Source organism: Patiria miniata, unplaced genomic scaffold (genome assembly GCF_015706575.1).
Source record: "Patiria miniata isolate m_02_andy unplaced genomic scaffold, ASM1570657v1 HiC_scaffold_19, whole genome shotgun sequence".
NCBI lineage: Eukaryota > Metazoa > Echinodermata > Asteroidea > Valvatida > Asterinidae > Patiria > Patiria miniata.
Window position 1 is genome coordinate 2,174,736 of NW_024037057.1, and position 20,974 is coordinate 2,195,709.

A 20,974-nucleotide genomic window follows, 5' to 3' on the forward strand; every position below is an offset into this window, starting at 1 on the left:
GCCGTTGAAAAAGTATTTTGTGCACGGAGCCCATAGGTCACTTGCTTCTTACGGAGGCCGTGTGCTTCCGTATATTTTTAATTAGTTCAAATACACATGGTGTAATCGATGTTATTTCAATAAGTTATTGACAGGCGTCGTTCGGAGTTATGCGGTTCAGAACACATCCAACGTAAACGTAAGGTGATTTTCAGCACCTGCAATGCATGCGCTTACAATAAGTGTTAATCAATTATGTTTTGCTGTCTGACAAGGAGGAGTTTACTGTTTCGATTGATCCAGTTTTGGGTTTCGAAACTGTATTACCCGACTTCACGTTACTGGGCTGCACGCTGCGCTTGGCCATGACAGACGAATAGATCGTGTACAGGTAAGGGTTGAGAGAGGAGTTGATGGGAAGGACCAGGACTACGATCCAGGAGTAGACCTCAGCACCGACATGCACCGCCCCGGTCTGAGACAGGATACCGAGAATGATGACAGGCATCCAGCAGGCAAAGTCCGTACCGACGATCAGCGCCATCTTGACGGCCATTTTGATCTCGCTGTCCCGGTTAGAGTTCTTTCTGATCTGGCTAGCAGACCGCTTGGCCTTGATGAAGATGGCGACGTAACAGACAAGGACGACCAGGAAACAGCAGAGATTGATGCCGAGAAACATGACGATTGACAGGATCCAGGCTGGTTTCTGACCGGTCGAAGAGACGATTTGCAAGGCGTCTGCGTCCCCGAATGGATTGTTGACGTCACTGGGCTCAAGCTGGACTCCGTCCGCCTTGGTGGTCAGGGGCAGGCCGATGCAGACGTCAGACAGACCGTAGATGTCCGAGTTGGAGTCGACGACTAGAGTCGGTACGATGCTTAAGCAGAGAGCCGCCACCCAACCCACTATGATGAACTTAATGGCAGACGTCTCGCCGAGCTTCATCCTGGTGAAGGGAAACACGATACCCAGGAGGCAATCAAGACTGATCATTGTAACGAAGAACACCGAGGCCTCACTGGACAGAACAGACAACACCCCGGCAGCCTTACATGGCGCGCTGGTCCGCCACTGCGCCGCTTGAGTGGAGTACCGCTCCCCGTAGTGAATGTCGGCAGCGGCTATTATCAACATGTACACCCCCATAATGAAATCAGACACGGCAAGATTAGCTATCAGCAAAGAGTGAGTCTTCTTGACTTCATTTCCTTCCTTGTGACGAAGCCTCCAAACAATTACCACAAAGTTGCCAAAGAGGGCGCTAATCCCAAGGACCCACATGCACACGCGCAGTCCGTAGTTCTGCATGAGGGAACCGCAGAGGTTGAGCGGGGGCTGTGACTGTGTTGTATGACAGTTGCTGATCTGGAAGCCTGGAATATCTCTCAGGAGATTGCAGCAAAGTCGGTAGTCATCAACAACACTGGGGAAGAACCAATGGAAAGTAAACTTGAGAAAAGCTTCAAAACTTTCATCGTTGGAAAGTATGGCATCTCTTTGCTCATAACAAAGCAAAATGTCATCTAGATCAAACATATATTACGCTTTTGTAGAAGCAGGTAGAGAGGAAAAGGCTCCGTATTTCGCATCTAATGGGTCATCGTCGCCTATGTCTCGAACCAGGACCCTGCACAAATCATAATAATGCACAGACATATTTTTTTATCGAGGCATGGTATTGTTCATCACCGATACATGGTGTCCACATAACTAGTCAAAAACGACAAGTACAATATCTATCACTGCTTATAAACCTAAAAGACGATGTGGTTTAAAACATTTCAAAAGGAACATCCGTTATTAAATCATGTTAAGACTCCAGTCTCATAGAAACCTACATTAACACTAAAATAACCCCGGATATCACACGCAGCTCAGTTGATTGAGAGTGTTTTCTTTGACCGTTGGCAGCCTACAGCGTATTGTTGATACTAAGTTCATATTCAAATTCTAACATTCGTCTAAGCCATAATGTTCAAAATAGGTTGAAACCAACATTAAATACAAAAGAAGTGTTAGCCTGCTTTTCAGCCCGTCCAAATTATACACTTACAACGTTTTCAGATTGTAGAGACCAGTGAATGCATTCTTAGCTGCAATTCGCAATTCTGGTGCATCCGTAATGACCCTGTTGAAAATACAAAGAGCAATATTGTCTTTTATTTACCCAAATGTCGTACTGATATCAATCATGCGCTTGAAGCTATTGAAAGCTTGCCATGTTGTCTTTATTAAAACTTCCCCAAAGTACATGAATGTGCAGACTATCGACAAATACGTCGTGCGGCATTATATACGCCACAGTGAAACATTCACTGTGGGAGCTACGAATATCCACGGGTTAACAAGAATCAATAGATCACGATGAACCGTCGAGATTCGTGGAGAAATCGCCTTTCTAAGAATGCACTACGGTTTCAGGACGGATACAGGCACGACTGTCATTATGTTTCACTACGAATAAACCATGGTTTGTCAAGAATATGATCGGATTGTTGAAGAATATCGACGGTACTACTAAAAATAATGACGTAAACGCCACGGTTGTCTGCGATTGGGCTACGCACGACCAAGGTTATCCTACGAGTGAAGCATATATACTAGTAGTACAACCTTAGCAGAATCCTAGCATATCAGGGCATATCCGTAGGACATTAGAAGCGAATTCGTGGAGATTTCTACCACGAACGAGCTACGAATCTACAGGACTATGTACAAATAGCCATGAATAACACTCTGAATTAGTACGGTTGCACTACGGATGGATTTTCACGACGATTCACCACGGAAGTTTTGAACAGTTTAAAACTTCCGTAGCTCCTCCACAAGTACCGGAGGCAGATGACCGATAAACACGGATGTACCAAGGATGAATACGGTATTCCCACGGTTCAACACGAATTTTAAACTGTGTATATCCATAGCTGCGAACCGTGACTGGAGCTTTTAGGTCACGGATCAGATGTGACGCTTTGGGGTCAAAATGTTTCCACAGGGGGATACTGACCCAAAATGATCCCTTGGCCTTATGGACTAGGTAGTGTAACAATTTGATTCCTGTTCAGGTTCCACTTATTTGTGTTCGATGACGTTACTGTTCGAACCGAAAATGTTCGAGACTCTTAAAATGGACATCCGGCGCGACCAGGCTTGGGTCATATGTTATTCAAAACATGTTAAAATGTGTCTCAGATGCTCCTTTTGATTAACACTATAAGTACTTGGATCAGATTGAACTGTAATAAAGTTTTCGTTTCACTTACAGCGCTTCGAGGTTCTGGAGTTCACTGAATGTGTCGGCTACTATCTCAGTCATCTTATTCCCGGAAATATTCCTGTCATTCAAACAAAATATGTACGAAGGCAAATTAGTGTGGAAGATGAGAAACTCTGTCAGCTTAAGATTTTACAAGAACCCGACATGGACCACAGAAGGAAGATCGTAAATGCCAAAACAAACCTTAAATTTCGAGGTAAACAAATTAATGAAAGGGAGAGTGATTGCAATTGCTACAGCTGCCAGACGTGTCTATTTTATCAGGTCATACTTGAATAATTCTTGGCAGATTTAGTTCGAAAAGAATATCACTCACAGATATGTAAGATTTCCCAAGCCGTAGAAGGTTCCTGGTGGGATTTCACGTAGCTTGTTGTAGGGGACAGAGCTTTGAATTAATAAAAAAAAACAAGGTTTAATGTCAAGGTTTGATGTTTCGTCGAATATATCGATAAAGAACTGTCGATTACACAAAGATTGAACACGTGTTAGGATCATTCTAGTTTTTGAAGGTCGAGGCCCGAAAGACATTACAACGGAAGGCCTTAGTCCGAGCATAAAGGTTATTGCAACGTCATTTAGTTAGGCGGTCTTTAATTTTGAATAACGAGCGGAGAGACAGCACTCAACTTGAGGTTGGTTTTGTAATTTAACACCTGCATTATTCACCAGAACTGATTATCTAAACTTCCCTACAAGCTTAATTGACTCGCTCTTTAAATAATTATTGATCCTGCGGTAATGAATGCGATGCCCGCCAAAAATTAAACGGACGGGAACACCTGTTATTTTTTTGTATTTCTTATTTGTTTGTGGGGGGGGGGGCATACCACTGCTTTATAGGCAAGGATAACATTGATACATGTACATTATTTACTAATTGATTGATTTCCAGCAGACAAAGACAAAGGAAACATCAGTTTCTTTTGCCTCTTCTACTTACAGTGATCGAAGAAGCTTCAATTCTTTAAAAAGTCCCGGTACGAGTTGAATGGAACTGTGGTTCTTTTGCCGAGTTAGCCGGCTATATAAAGTAATATAAAGAGAAAACAGTCGCTGAATGCATTATTAACAAAACAAAAAGTTGAGTTACAGTTTCTAGGTCGTGCAACTCATTGGCATATTTTCAAAACGGTAGGGACGATTTTGAAATAAAATTATGCATCGTATCAAATAATCGTTTAAGTATGAGAATAAAAGTCAATGCATCATTACGGTACATCGGCATGTACTAAACATGTTGTGTTAGTAACAAGAAGGGCATGTTATATGGTAGTGTTTTAACATAAACAGACCTAAAAAGAGGAAGAAGGCATTTGCTGTGAGAGACTTGAAGAGAGTGGATAAAACGAGAAGAAGGAGGCCCTAGAGTTTAAGATTAGAAAGACAAACAGACACAATGCGACAAAACCAAAAGAGACGAGACTAGACAATATAAGATGAGACAAAAAAAAAACCGAGATATGGTGGAACAAGACGAGAAATGAGCCAGACATGACAACGCAGTTGCACTTTTCAGCTTAGAAATACTCACAGTGCCACGGTGATTTTCGCGATGTCTTGTAAATCATCTGGTTTCCAATCATGTGAACACATTACCTGGAATTGGCCATTGACGTACGTACAGGAACAATTGTTTGGACAGCGTTTGTTATCTGCAAAATTATTGTAAAACACAATATGAACCTCTTTGCGTATTGCATTACCACATGTTACAAGATGCTCAGTCTGGCATGCATGTTCCTGTTGGGAAATTATTTTTTTATTTATTTTAATGCCAACCTTATAATAAACCGCACCGAGCCTCATGATTGGGTCAATACTGTACTATGAACCTTTGCGTATTTATTTCGGAACAAAAATTCCAGACATTGTTTTTACGTGCATCAGGCGCGGTTCTAGAACCAATATTTTTTTTTTTTTTGGGGGGGGGGGGGCTAGCATGGTGGATACAGTTTTTTTTCAGGGAGGCGTGCTGAAATGTTGACCTGTTATTTTTTTTCAGACACTTAGGCCTCCAATAGGGAGGGGGGGGGCATGCCATATTTTCAATGGGGAGCGCCAATAAAATCCTAAAATCATTCACACTATATTAACTAATCCACCCTTGTCACGGCTATTTCTTCTTTAAGGGGAGAACGTTCGCATGTACATCACAATCCTTCTTTTTGCTAATGCTTTTTTTTGTGTTACGGAATTATTTTGGGGGCTAGACAACATTTTAGGGGGGGGGGGGGGCTACAGCCACCCTCCAGCCCCCCGTAGAACCGCGCCTGACGTGCATCTATAAAGGGTGCCCCCTAAAAAAACACCGGAACGCCATAATACTTCAACTACCTTGAGACTCAAACCACTAATACCTAATGGACGGAGAATCTTTTTAGAAGAAATATAATGCCAAGCTCTTCCGAATTGGTCCAGTTGTTTTGCTTCCTATTTTGTGAAGACCACATCTTTCTTACCTAACAATTAACCCCTCTTTCCAATTAAGCCAAATTAACGTAGTAATTAGAAATTAGCTCACAATATTTAACATGATCAATGCCTTAATGTACACTCGGATAACGACGATTTATTCAAGCGCTGTATGAATGGAAATAACGAACAACAATAAAATGTAAGTATTTGGTTGCACGTGGACAACATTCTTGTACCAATATGGGAAACCAAAGACCTGGACTGGGATGGGATGTATTACAAAAGTTCATTTGTCCTTACCGCATTCTACTTCATCGTCGCCGTGCTCACAGTCAATTTTACCGTCGCAAACACTTTGGAACACAATGCAGGTTTTTGTTCGGCTGCAGTGGTAATCTGATGGGCAGTACACCTCAGCTGAAACAATACAAAAAGGATCACTGCTAAAACTAAACTGTGGAGGAATTCAGTTGTGTAAATGTAGACTTATGTTTGTGGACAAACACAGGGATGTTTCGTCAAACCATTTTGCTGACATCTGTCATGCATATACAGTTACAAGTAGACGTTCTACCCAGGAACGGTACTTATATATATATATTGCGATGTGTACAATTGAAGGTGGCGTTTAATAATACGTGCTTACATTATCATATGCCTTCGAATCCTACATGTTCAATGTGACTTTACATAACAGGTGATGACGTCATCATGACGTCACCTCAGCAGCGTATCCAGCTTTTGATGTCAGGGGGGGGGGGGCAACCGCACATCCGCACCGAAATGTAGACATGTTTTTTTTTTTTCTCCATACACTTGCCCTCCGTAAAATCAAAAAAGCGAGGGGGGGGGGGGGGACCCATCTTCCAAAGGGGGCGCTTTCAAACTTACCATTATTATGTTTACTCTATTATTATATGGACAATTTCACGGCGCATTGTAATGGTTGTTTAGCGGGGTTTTCTTTGGTGGGATTGATGTCAGAAGAACTCTATAAACACTTCAAATCATTGCTGACAAAAAAACTTGTCAAAAAAATCCGCCAGGGGGACAAAGTGCCCCCCCCCCGCCCCCCACTGGATACGCCACTGCGTCACCTCAATTGTCATCTATAACACATCCCGGTCTATACCTACCAAGTTACTTCACCGATTCGGAAAAAAAATACTTCTGTAGGCCTTTAGGCCTATGTTGGCCGAAAAAAAAATCAATTTTAATGTGTCGACACATGACATGTGATGACGCCATCATAACGTCACAACGACGTCACTGAAATTGTCATCTATAACACATCCCGGTTTCGGTGCATGCCAAGTTACAACCAAATCGGAACTAAAGTTCTTTAGATATAGGACTCAGATAGCAACAAACATTAGGAAGCAAAGTATCAGTCAACATCAGACAATACATGCCATACTATGTTCACTGATAACCTGTTTAGGATGTTTGCACAACTTACCACATTCGTTCTCGTCTTCTCCGTTCAGGCAGTCAAGGAATCCATCGCATTCTGCTGATGCTACAAGACACGCTCCCTCCTCGCACAGGAACCCTGACTGCCCGTCAAACATGCACCAATCTGCAGGGGAAAACAAAACACATTTAAATAGTGAAGTTATTGCGTATCTTCGAAAGACAATAAAAACAAAACATAGACCTATATTTAAAGGGAATATACAACATTTGCAAACATCGAAAAATAAAACTACCAAGTTTTTACGAAATACCTCACTAGGATGTTGGTAAATGACAGTCACAAGCATTCTGTAAAATTACGGCACCTGGTGTGAAGTCATTTTCAAGAAAATGGTATTTTTGTATACATTTCCAACGGTGGTCGGCCGACCACCGTTGGAAAAACCTAACTATTGTTCAACTACTGCTCCATATTTACCATTTGTTTCAGTTCAAATTGTGTTGGCTATTTGTTACATGTTCATGAATGAGTGCAGGCCAGCTAGACTGGTTCCCTTACCTTACAATTTTCAATCTATAAATTGATCCTTTTCATCTTTAGTGGAGTCAGGGAGCCAGACTACTTGAACATATTTGTTTTTCTTGTTTTTTTCGAGCATTTTCGGACACAAAACTTCAAACATGTAAGTGTAACAATATTTTGATCTATTATACTAACCCCTCAACTAGTTCATTTCTGAAAATTACAGTGAAAGCCAATGATGTACATTCCCTTTAAGTGACAAATGACGATGATGAGAGGGAGCAATGACGGGGCTAAGGTCTAATATAAAATTCGTGTCCATGCTCGATTCTCAAGAGTGAGAAATACCAACGTTTTTGGAATTTCATCCTCAAACGTACTTGGTTTGTAATCTTAAAAACAAAAATAAGATTTTACTTTTAAAAGATAAAGTAATTCCCACGTTACTGTATTATATTTAAAATGGAATAATTTAAACTATTTTAAGTCAAGCTACTGTTTCCATGCGGAATTGTTTATCACTTCGCATATCGTTGCCTGTTTTAACCTCAATGTTTTTCATATTTTATGTTGTTATTTTTGGCAACATTTTAGAGTAAAACTTTTAACTGGTAACTTAATCAATCACACTGACGGAAACCAATCTGTTTCTGACCTTTTAACTTCAACGTTTAATTGGCAATCTGGTTCGTTGTGGAAATGTACAGATTAATGTAATGTGACGTCAACATAATCTTAATCACCTGACTCCCCAGCTGTTAAATTGATATTGATCAGGTGGAAGTGGAATCCAGTCAGCTGGATGTTAGAGTCGGTCTGGAATCGGACAGTCAGTCCCATCGAAGCGTTAAACACCACGGCGAGTATCTTGGTTGTGGTCCCCGCAAGCGTGTAGCCCACTGGTTCACCCCCGGGGAAAGTGAGCCCGCTGACCTGGGCCACATCCTCGCCTGCCTCGGTGGAGAAGTCCAGGACACGGAACAGTGTGGCTGGAGCCGGACCGCGGGAGGGCACTTCCCAGCGGCAGTACAGGCCCGCCGGGTAGGGCTGCGGATAGCCCGGCGACTTGACGATTACAGCGTCGTCGAGAAAGGTCACAGCGTCGGAGTCGCATTGCACTGTAGAAATGCAAACCAAACAACTCTTTCTTTGAGCGACAGGCAACACAATGATTTTCAAAGCCTTCTTTTAAGGAGTTCCAGGAGGTGTTTCATACACAATGTTGAAATGTGTTCTCCGCTTGTCCAACCTATGCCGAAAATACCAGTATTCCGATAACGTCATGCTGAATTTGAAATGCGAAAACAGGAGCATGTAGTGGATACGTCTCCACCCCCACCCATACATCTTTGTGAACACCGGCAATCGTGGACCACTTTTTGTACCAAATCCTCACTCCGTTGCTTAACTTTTTTACAGCAGCTCTCATTGGTTTTGTACACGAATTCTAATCGAGGACTACCGGCCAATCGTGGACGTATTGTTTGTGTTCTAACCCTTTTGTCCTATGTCCACAATTGCCGGTGTTAACCTACTCACAGGAACACGCATGAGAACAAAGCGTGGCGTTATTACGTCTCAGATCCAATGACTCGCCCGCAGTGCTCGCGAATTGTCAATATCAATCATGACGATTCAGAAACAAAATCACTTGAACGAAGTGTAATACACTAATAAAAACATAAAGCCTAACAGCGACAAACGAACGAAGATTTGAATTAAAGGAGAATAGTGTGCTTAACTTTATAGCGACTTGAGAAGATCAAATAAGTTAAATCATATTTGTTTACGATTTCAGTTTTAAGGGTTGTACTTTATGTTACGTAAGTCTGTTACTTACGGTCAGGACAGACTTCTTCGTTGTTCTCGCTGACGCAGATAAAATCCTTGTAGTCGCACAGCGTTTCCTCTGCTTCACAGGAAACTGTCGGGAGAATGGTTTGCGAGTAAAAAGTTAATAAATTATGTTCTTAATTCGTTGTGTTTAAATATCAAATGAACAAGATCTTACCTTGGTCAGGAGAAACCTGTTCAACTCGCAGCGAAAACCCCGGATACTTGTTCTGGTAGTCAGAAGAAAACACCAAATACATTGAGTGTTCCATCGAAGCAACCCTCGCCGGGAACTTTTTGCTGCAATAAAAAAAAAAAACAAACAAACAAACAAACAAACACAGGTTAGCATTGATTGGATCACAAAGGCATACAAATAACTATATGTCGTAGAACACACTCTGACGGGGGTGATCGAACTGTTACTACCTTTGACAATGTGTGAATCAATGTTTGCGAATGTTCGTTGCATGCATGTTGCGTATGGTCAAATTGGTTTATAAAGAAAAAGCCCATTTTTAGATAGGATGAGAACCACGGAAGCGAGTAATGTAACATGGTGCTGTCATTCTCCATCCGTATCATATCCAAACCAAAGGGCGACACTGATGACCGCTCCTTTCTCCCTCCCCCCCCCCCCCTCCCTCCCAAAAAAATAAAAGTGTTAATAATAATAATTACTGGCAATGGGGTTATAGGGAGACTTTCCCATAGACTTGTGCACAAAAAAAATCCGAATTAATTGTGCCCTAACCCAATATTCCCTGGTCCTTTTTCCACGAATTTCGGTGTTTTTACTAATTAGACCACGAGCAACAAATATAACCTAATTTCGACGGGAACAATTTTCCTCTAAAGGGGGGCTGCGCCAATAGGGAGACACCTAGGTGTCTCCCTATTAAGCCCGTGTCTCCCTACTATCGAAATTTCTACGCTAACGTGTCTCCCTAATAGGACATTTGTAGGAATAATTATTATTATAATATTAATAATTTAATAAAAAGGTAAACATTAAGGCTACAGTAGGATATATGTGTTTATAATTTCATTGTTAGGGCAGTGGTAGTGTTGTGGACGCTGAATTATTTACTGTCTAAAGCCAACGGGGTATCCAGATTTTTTTTGGATTACACAGCAGTGATATATAATGTATCTTTTATGGGAGATCAAATGACTCCGGCAAGTTGGGGACGAGCGAACATTAAATCTTAAATTGGCATTTTTATTTAAAAACCCTGCGGTCTGAGTTCAAACAGTAAGTTTTTTTTAATATTTTTACTTTTCCAGCATTTTATTTTTCGAGCCGATGTTGTAGTTAGGCACATAGTAGTTAGTCCTTACGCGCGAGGCATCATATCATGTCACGTACCAGTTGTGCAAGTCACAACCCCAAGTGAAGACGTTTGAACAAGTCTAGTCAAGTCCAGACACAGTCGCAAGGTAGGTTAAGTGACAAGGCAAGTCAAAGCTATTTAAAACTGATCACGAAATGTGTTGTTTGTTTATCACCCTGTTACATTTGGCATTTCCTTCCAAACAGAATTATGATTTAGCTTGTAGTGGACGCGTCTGCCACAATGGCCAAAAGTCATAACTTTACCCGCTGAGCTGTAGAATGACGTCCTCCATCGGGGTGAGCCCATTGCCGATCCACAGTTTGTCGTAGCCCTGCTCCGTGTCAAAGGTCATGAACGTCATCATGACACGGTGGCCCCTTGCGGCCTGCAGCAGGTACTGACAGTCCACTTTGTCAGGGTAGTTTTGGGGCCAGGCTGGGGACGTGAGTGTGACCGGCGAAGTGTCGGTGAGGTTAAAGTGTGCATCTCCACATGGCCCTGCGTAATGGGAAATATATCTTTATTCATATATTTTAATGCGGGGACCTGCCCAATGTAAGGGACTACGTCTTTCAACTGCACAGTCAATTTCGCCTTTACTAAATTAGTCGGTTCAGAATAGGCGTAATAGTATGCCCGCGCATGTATAATAATTGTCACTCAGTATGTTTTTAGCACCTGCCATTGACAAGCTAAGGCTAATTATGGCTTGAATTAATTGCTTTGTCATTTACAATTTAACTTATTTGTTTTTACGAGACACAATTTATATTTATTTTCCGTTATTGTACATGCCAATGAATTGTATTTTGTTCATGGTTGGATATAAATAAATATAATTGAATTGAATTGAATTATCATTTAATTTAGACACATTTAAGTTGGGATTATTTGTTAGAACATGTTGTATTGCTTTGTTGATTACCTTAAATATTTTTTAAACATTGATTTAATGATTATTCGAGCTATGTTATAATGTATAAATTTTACTGCGAACGAATATCAAACTGGTCTGCCGTAATATTTGGTTCCGCAAGGTCTTTTCCTTTTCCATGCCTGAATCCCATGCAGTGCTACTCAGAAAACTTTGAATCCGTGGCTCCTGCCTGGTCCTGTTGACCATTAGGAGTGTCCTTGAAAGTAGTTTCTTTATATTTGGTTTCATTCTTGCGACTGTATATTCTGCATTTTTCGACGCTCTTACGATGGTGTTGTTTTTAAGCTACAATGTGCCATGTGTACAAACGTTTCGTGCGCGTTGCGAGTACACATGCTACAGTGATGTTAAAAAGTAACTATGGGTCATTGCGAGGATACCCGCGACATACTCCCGCGCTAACTAAACACTCGCGCGTTTACTCGACACTCGCGCAGTGCTGGAAATGTTGTATAACTATTAGTGAAAAAAAAATGTAATTTACATGTAATTCATTAGGATGTGTTTCGATTGAATTGTAGGCTGTTTGTTTGTTGGGGTGTTGGGGTGTTTGTTTGTTTGTTTGTTTGGTTAATTTTAGTTGCAATCTTTATTATTTGGTGATTGGAGAGCAAATAAGGTAATGTTGTGACATTAAAGGTAATCACTGTCAATCCAGGCCATTCCTTATCTGACGGTTTTTCTACTCTACGGAGACCAACACGACTATTAAATTATAATAAGCAAGCCTCTGTATTATGAGATAGTGGCTTTCCGCTGAAAAAAGGGAAAAGCTGGGGTTTTTTTGGTTTTTTTGCTTAGCACTTTTGGGGACCAAATTCCCATAAACGTGGTGTATGATGACATTAGTCAAATTTATATAAGGGCAAATCTGAGTGTCTTGAACATTCCTGAAAAATGTAGATAATGTTACACATTTGAAAATCATGATAACGTCATAACCTGATTTGTATTAATTTCTGAACCTTTTACTTTTTTTCCCTCTATCAGCAACATTAGTAAAAAAAAAATGCAATCAGATTGACTTCAAACTAGGCAAGGACAAAGACCCCAAAATGAAAGGTTACCCTGGACAGGTGATGTCATGATGACTTAATCAATGGTCTTGTGACATCAGCTAAAATGTGTATATTTTAAGATTTATATATTGAGAACTGTACGCCCGATTGGTTTGGAACTTGGCTGGTACATAGACAGTGACATGTTTCAAAGATCGGTTGACGTCATGATGACGTGATCATAGGTTCCGATACGCCCTCGTATAGGTACATATTGTAAAAGTCATATATCTGCAGAACTACAAGAACAGCTAATGGGATTTGGAACTGCATTCAAAGCATTAGAAGCATAAAGGTATTGAAAAATATACAGAAAAAAACCCTATGTTCTGTTCCTCGAACATACAGAGACCTAGTTTAATAACAGTATGTTCTGTTCATTCAGCAAATAAGCCAATTTTCATCGCTTATTGGCTGCCTGAATTGTTTCTATATCACGTATTTTTACGTTTCTTTGTTTGCCTGATTGCCCGGTTTCATTTATCTATCAACAACAACTGAACTGACCGCAACTGAATTCATCAGAGGCTTGCTCACAGTCGACTATTCCATCGCAGATTGAGCGTTTGGATATGCATTTTCCTCCCAAGGGACACTTGAACTCGTCTGGACCGCAGTCTCCTGCTCAAAGAAAGTGCAGACTTCGATGTCAATGATTCAAATTTGTTTCTTAACAAAATATATAGTAACACTTTTAAATTGTCCGACCTTTTAATTTTTACACTCATCGGCTCACAAACAGTCATTGCGACAAACAAATACAGCAAAATGACTGATAAACTGACTGACTGACCAGTCTACCGACCGATCACTGACCGACAGATCGGCCGATTAAGGGTCGGATGAAGGTAGCGGGAGATCCTTGGGCCGGGACAAGTTTGAAGACCAAAAATAAACATAAATGCATGGCTGCTAAAAGATTAGACGCTCTATCAAGATCTACATGGTGTCCCTAACAAACATCAACACACAACGCACCCTTTTTCACAGCTTAAGATGTATATCGCAAATATCAACACAGTTTTAGCGACAATAGTTAACTTTTGCACCACCAAAAATAATTTCAATCGCGTACATATGTATGCAGGTATGATTGGTCATTTGAAATTATTCGGCAATTGGCTGTGAAAGCCCCACGAACGACCGTCGACTTTTTTCAAGTAGGGTCCCTTGGTAGAAGGCAGTGAAGGAAATGACAATTTGAGTGGCCGGGGAAACCTTGAAAAAATAAAACGCACTGATTCTGGTAGGGACTTATCAACTCAAATCCACATGTTGGCACAGGCGAGATTCGAACTCGGGTCACATCGGTGGAAGGTGAGGAAAGTACCACTATTACTGATTCCTTATAAATAAAGTTATCAGATGTTTCCCTTTTTCTCAGAAGCCATTGTGCAAGACCGTATGACGTAATGCTACTTAACCGACCAACTGATCCGATCAGCTAAAAAGCAAAACTAATTGATTTCAAACCAAAAAACTTTTACTGCCCGACTTAACAAGACAGCCGACTGCGCCTGGTCGACCTATTAACCGTTCGACATCATCAAACAAGGCACCAATTTACGGTCTGACATTTTGGTTATTTTGACCATCTCTCAACCGGGGGGGGGGGGATTCCGACCCCCCCCCCCAAGATCTCGGCCATGGAGAGACGAACATTTTGAAACTGAGAACATGCATAGGGCAAGTCTTCCTAAACATACCCAAGAAATTTCAAGATTATAGGTCAAAGGGTTTTGGAATTATGGCCAATTAATTATTCATATGTACGAATGGCAATTCTGCTCTGTGTACACCTGCGAAAATTCACTTTTCACGGCGCGTAGCGCCGGAAAACTTTTCGCTAGGCGGCAACCCGTGGTCCGATTTATATGTTTTTGGTATCAAAAGATGCGCAAAGCTCGAGGCTAAAAAGTCATAACAGCTCGGGGCGGGAATTTTTTTTCAGAGGCTATCGCGAAAAATGTCCGCCCCCCGGACTGTTTAGGGTTAATAAACCACTATCTTGTATTATTAAAAAAAAAAAGAAAATGGTTCATCGGGGGAAAAAGAGATACCAACCGCATCCAACTTCGTCTTCGTACTCTGGGCAATCCACTTTCCCATCGCAGAGAGCCGATGACTCGATACACGTTCTTCCAGACCCGCATAGCACAAGGTTAGAGGAACATTCTGTTTGGGACACGAAACACAACAGAAAACAGCTATCATGTTTAGTGTCAAATCCCGATGGGAAAACAAGGGAACATTGGCTCACGTAGTGGTCAGAATTAGTACCAAATTTAAAAAAGTCTAAAGAAAACCATTGAAATTAAAAGTTCATGCCTGGGCAAAGCAATGAAATGATGTCTCATCCAGTGATGTGTGAGATGCACATTTGGCGTTGCTGTAATGACATAGGACAGTTTCGCTTCTTCCTTCTCTAGATTCTCCTCGTAATTCTGGCTTGGATAGGAACTTCAACTGTTTAACATTTCTAAACTTGTGCAGAAGTCAGGACAATGCCAAGAGGTTAATATCGAGCAAATTATAAAGTGTTGCACGAGGGCGTTCTCGCCAATAGTAACTTCAACTATATCTGGTTACATAGCCTGGCTTATTTTAATGATGTCCTACCTGCATCTGAGAAGGCCTGAAATTGAAGCCAGAACCCCTTGTTGATAGTCACCCAAAAATTGTCTTTGACTGTTATCCACATCTGCGGGCCGCTAGACGAGATCGTCTGCGGGTATGCCGTGCGGTTTGCTCCGCCGGAGAGGCCGGGAGGCCTGATTGTTCGAAACCCGTTAGAGGTGTTGCTGTACCTGTGTTGCATAACGTTAATAATTCGATAGAAGACATATTCACGTATGTCTGTGCAGCAATAATGGCAATTCAAATACCAACTCATTTTCGCGGTAACAATTTTCACTTGCTTCAAATATTCAATGTTTAATGACTGTCTTATCACACCTGGTATAGGGTCCCTCACCGAAGACTATATCATAGCTGGTCGGGTAAGGCACAGTGACCATGATCCGCGTGCCTGCCGGAGAGGATATGTCCAACGGGGCGTCCTCGTTCAGGCCGCGCCGGTCAAGGGAGTACACATCGGCCTGGGTCAGGTTGATGGGGGACTCTATATAACCTATCATTCAAAGTGAGCATCTAATTAAATCACCAATGTCTATCTATCACTATCGCTATCAATACAAAGATAAATAGAAAGGTTCCGAATTTAATTTTCTGAGAGGAGAAGTTATTATTTCAAACTGACTGTCATTGGCCTGCACTCTCACAAAAATCTTGGACAAAAATCTAGGCCTGACACTTTTCAGGGTCAATTTTGTTTAGGTCAGGGGCGAAACTTTTGCTAAGGCTTATACCACAGGCTTTCAAGTAGCCCCAGGAGGAGAAAAAAACACCATTGTAAAAGCAAATAAGCCAGTTTTATTCATCAGTTCTCAACATTAAGGACATTACATTGGACACTATAATAGCCTGTGTATTCTGATTTAATTTTAGACAAATGGTGTTAATTAATGAAATAGTTGATATAATTGCTCACTAAGTATTTCAAAGCACGGCAACAGCGTTCTAAACAGATCGCTGTCACGTTTCGTGTACATGCAATAGGCTTGGACTGATCTGCACAGATCTTAAAATCAAGCTCCAACAAAAAAGACACATTCCAACATCCGACCTTTTAACAAAATGGCCTCCCTATAGCGTTTTAGGTATATTGTTTGTTTGTACAGCCGATGTTAGAGTAGTCTGAATATCACCCGTTATCCACGGAGCCAAATCCTGTATAACGTCAGAAATCTCCTGACATGCAAATCTGTGCAAGCCGCGCTTAAAAAAAATCAGTATACATGTAGACTTGTGATTTGTGTTTGTTGGATTGCAACGTTCTGCCTCCAAAAGACACTCAAGCAATGCATATCGTTCTTAAGGTGTTAGACTTTGCATGGTGGAGTATCAGTATCGTTTCTATTTGCGGTAAATGTGATAATAACAACTGTCGTTAAGTACATATTTAGTTCTGATAAGAACTTCGCCTGCTCAACGTTTCGACTAATCTTGTTTTCGTTTATTGGCGATATCGTAATGCATCCCTAGTGTTTAGCTGTTTGTTTATGCAATGTTGCTTTATTAATGTATCGGAGTAATTCTTAAAATTCCAAATAACTTACCACAATTAAATTCGTCGTTGGCAGCGGGGCATATGGCAGCACCATCGCAGACAGACTGTGGGTAAATACAGCTCCCACCTGGATCGCATTCAAACTCATATAAACGACATCCCCCTTTAATGAATGGTAACCAGAATTAAATAGAGACTGTCTTAGCAGTGTGTTTAGAAGCTACCTAACAAAGACTGAAGTAGTCACAAACTCTTTGTCTTCGATCACGGAACATTTACCAACGAAGTGTAGTTGTGAGCAGCTCTAGTGCAAACACACGTATGACCAGACATCCATGCATGATACGGATTTTAATTATCCAAGGCTAATCTCGTTTTAAAGAGGCAACCTCAAAAGTGGTAGATTTTTCCCATAATGTACAAGACGAAAAGTAACATACTCTAAGGAGGGGCATACTCTGGCTTGAAACAGGGCCTACCCGATATTCCCCAATACCAATGTTCCCCGAAATCATTATGATTAGGTTAGACTGTAGCCTTTGTGTGCGACCTCAATGTGATTTATCAATGACGTGCGTTGGACTGATGGGAGAAGAGAAAGACCTACATAATCCAACGTAATCTGTCTTTAATCCAACGTAGTCTCTCCTTTGATCTTTTATCGGCCGTGACACGAATTAAACAAACTCTTAGCTGAAGTTGCACATCCCTGTGTACATGGTCGTTGCTCTGCCAGCCCTAATAATTAGTTATTTGATAATCTCGATGAAACTAACATTGTTCTCGAAAATTCAATAAAAAACTTATTCAAAGGAAACACAAAAAGCACATAAGGACAGCGAGAAACGATTGACAGATAATCATCAATAGAAGCTTTAGAAAAACCATTTATGCTGTCTTTAGGCAAAGACACCCCCCCCCCCCCCAAGGCATTTGTCTGCTGCTAGAACTCAAACCCGAGCCAAAGACGGAAAAAACGGGGAAAATGTCAGTGCTGGAATCTGGCGACCCAAATGTACGGTAACCAGCTAAAAATGTCATCGAGGGCACTAAATTCAGTATCTCCTAACTTTGCCTGGTGGCAGTGAGGCAGTCCGATACTAAGAAGTTTTGTAGCCAATTCCACCACTGGTCAGAAGCACAGTTAAGTGAAAGCCCAATAACTTGAGTTGAGACTTCATGACTTGTGACAATTTACTTGTGATGTAGTGAATTCGACTGCAATACTGGTTATGGTTTTGTCAAAGGTCTTGAACGTAGGCACACAAAGCCAGAGTATCGAGCACAGTTATCTGTAATCGGTTATTAATTACAGCCAATCACTTTGAACATTTCCTAAAGACGCTTTAATTTACACACCTGTGTATACAAAACTAGCAAAATTGCTTACCGCATCCGAGTTCATCCCCGTGCGCTTCACAGTTGCTGAAGCCATCACAGCGATATGCCATGTCGATGCAGGCCATATTGGACGGACATTTAAAGAACTCGGTGCCACAGTCTGAGGAAACACAAGAGCGGTGGCATGATGTATACCATACTAGTAGGACAAAATTTCATTGAGGTTATGCACATGAAGGGAAAAAAACACCAAATAGTCATTTTGAGAATGAGATGTTTGAGCAATGTGAAACAAATATCCCATAGAATGGTATACGTGACGTGAAGAAGATGACGGGTACGGGTGGATGAAGCATCGAAATGGGGGAGTAATGACAGTTACTTTCATCATAATACGACAAAAGCGATGCAGTCCCAGATTGTGTCCACGTCGACCATCACGATACAGTGGTGGCAATGTGAGTCACAAATCCAAAATGAGAAACATATAAGGCGAAGTAAAACAAAACAAACATGTTTCTCGTCCCCGCCCGTTTCCTTTTTTGGAGGCCGCCTGATTTTTTTATTTTTTTGTTATTTTTGAAAAATGCAGAAAAAAAACACCAAAAAAAGTCCACAAATTCATCGGAAAATAAATTGTAGACCAAAACAAGTTTAAATGACACTGTAAATATGTTCAGTTCTCTTGTCCAACTCATCTTTCATTTTAAAAGTGTCTTCGAACAGTGAAAACACCAACGGTTGCAGGAAATTGTTAAATGGCGGCCATCTTGAAACAAATAAAAAATATAAAAAATAAAAAGCCCTGCTTCCTCTTTTTTTTTTTTTAACCCGGACGAGAAACATGTTTTTTTTTGTATTCGGCCTAAGCTATGATGACTATGGCAACGATGAAGATGGTTTTCATTTGGCATTATGGTGTACTACGAATACATGGATCAAATTGGAAATGGAAAGGAAACGGCCGGTGCAAAACAAATATATTACCATGTGTTTTGTGAACAGTAAACTCAACCTCCATTTTCACCAGGGCCGAATCAGAATCAAACTGGTTGTAGAGTGTCACCCACATGGTAGGGCCACTAAAATATATCTTGGCCGGGATGTCGTTGGGCCCATGGATCTCCTTGATCGGTCTGGCAGTGGGCATCTCGGCCAAACCGTCGTCAAACCTCAGCCAAGTACCCGAGAACTGTTGGGTGTAAGCGGTCACTGCAATCTCCATGCGGGTCGCAGCCGGGGCATTTACCCGCCATACGCAGTCAAAATTGGCCACAGAACCGCTCGGCCGGGTTGTACCTGCCGGTAGTGTCGGTGTCGGTGACGGCAGCACCGACCGGTTGCCGCGGTACACGACAAACGCGCCTTGTCCCGTGTGGGAATCGAAATCTGCAACGAGGCTGACAGCGTAATCTGCTGATAGCTCTATGTTGAAACCACCGCAGGTATCTTCAATATAACAGTGACACAAAAACATAATCAGTGCTGGAGACACAGGAGTACTCAGCCCATACTCGACTTTCGGTCCATGAATTTTATTAGGACTTGGCCCGTTCTCGATACACTGGATATAAACGTTAAAGGCGTGTGGTACTTAGCGGTAGCAATATTAATAGTTGGCCCTGGATAATGTCAATGATCTGCAAACTGTTCAGCTAGCTTTTGCTTGTTGAAGGTTCCATTAGGCAAAGGTTCTTGCCAAGAACTTGTAACACGTCTCTGGCCGCTAAAGCATGAGTGGATAAGATAGAGGATTGTTAATTTTCATGGGCTTGGGGGGGGGGGGGGGGGCAAGGGGGCGCATGCCCCCCCCCCTTCTGGAAAACGAAAGAGAGAGAGAGAAAACAAATAAAAATGAAAAAGAGGTGCGAAGCCATATTGCTGCTAATTGGACCGGGGGGGGGGCAAATCAAATTTCTCGCCAAAATTCCTGAACTTTTTCATTATATCCTCATTTTTTTCAAACATCTTCTGTCTGGCCCGTTAATTAATTGTGTCTCCTGCAATCGTGTGATGTATGTACTTTTTTAACAGCATACGGATTGATATGCCCTTTGTCCTTCCAATGATTTCTATCCGAGTTTTGTTATTGAAGGGATTCGCTCGTACCCCCCGCCCTGCAAACAGGACGCTGGGATACTCTGATGAGCTTCACAGAATCTTGTGAAGGAAATGGCCTATGACCTATGTATAAAGCATCTGGCTGCAGCTGTTCAAGACCGCAGTTACACAATGTGCGCAAATGCTATCCGAAAACTTCCCATAGAATTGCGCACATTCCATACCGGAAGTGATTTCTGTTTCATTGCGGACCATGTTGACAAAATTTTGGGCGTCGCATAATGCAATCCGACCGTTCGTTATTCGAAACGGAGCCTGAGCGAATGACGGGAATTGTAAATTTACAACACAGATAAGGTTTACAGAATTTCCGACATTATTACGCTTTTCAACGAGAAAAAACATCTCTAAACTGGAATACAAGAGTAATGAATCAGTCTTAACGGCCGTTTCAAACCTTGCAGAGTCATGACCTTGATGACGCGCAGGTCACTTGTGACATTAAAATCCAACCAATCAGAGCGTGAATTCATCAGAGTATCCCAGCGTCCTGTTTGCAGGGCGGGGGGAACGAGCGAATTGTAGGGAGACCAAGTGCGCCCTCTTTTGTAAACCAAAAGTTTCGCATGTGATTTGCATAGCGTGACCTTTGTGCTTCCCG

General features: G+C 41.6%; 1 protein-coding gene across 1 annotated transcript; it reads right to left on the bottom strand.

The window, feature by feature from the left end:
• Positions 1–201: 201 nt before the first annotated feature.
• Positions 202–20,005, bottom strand: LOC119726004. The gene is made up of 20 exons (XM_038197625.1): positions 19,240–20,005; positions 18,302–18,412; positions 16,961–17,074; positions 15,738–15,912; positions 15,402–15,589; positions 14,847–14,957; positions 13,290–13,403; positions 11,051–11,285; positions 9,629–9,750; positions 9,458–9,541; positions 8,361–8,735; positions 7,138–7,257; positions 5,979–6,095; positions 4,795–4,915; positions 4,204–4,284; positions 3,577–3,648; positions 3,247–3,318; positions 2,037–2,111; positions 1,527–1,610; positions 202–1,406 (listed from the first exon to the last, which is right to left on the bottom strand). Exons 1-20 carry the CDS (start codon positions 19,727–19,729, stop codon positions 233–235), a joined length of 4,035 nt encoding a protein of 1,344 aa, XP_038053553.1. The 5' UTR covers positions 19,730–20,005; the 3' UTR covers positions 202–232.
• Between the last annotated feature and the right edge of the window lie 969 nt (positions 20,006–20,974).

Excerpts from the sequence above, each read along its gene's own strand:
- LOC119726004 (XM_038197625.1), bottom strand. The coding sequence starts at position 19,729 with ATGTTTTTGTGTCACTGTTATATTGAAGATACCTGCGGTGGTTTCAAC. Across the intron at positions 4,285-4,794 it reads GCGAAAATCACCGTGGCACT|CCGGCTAACTCGGCAAAAGA; the intron begins GTGAGTATTTCT and ends TACTTTATATAG. Across the intron at positions 1,611-2,036 it reads CTCTACAATCTGAAAACGTT|GGTCCTGGTTCGAGACATAG; the intron begins GTAAGTGTATAA and ends TGATTTGTGCAG.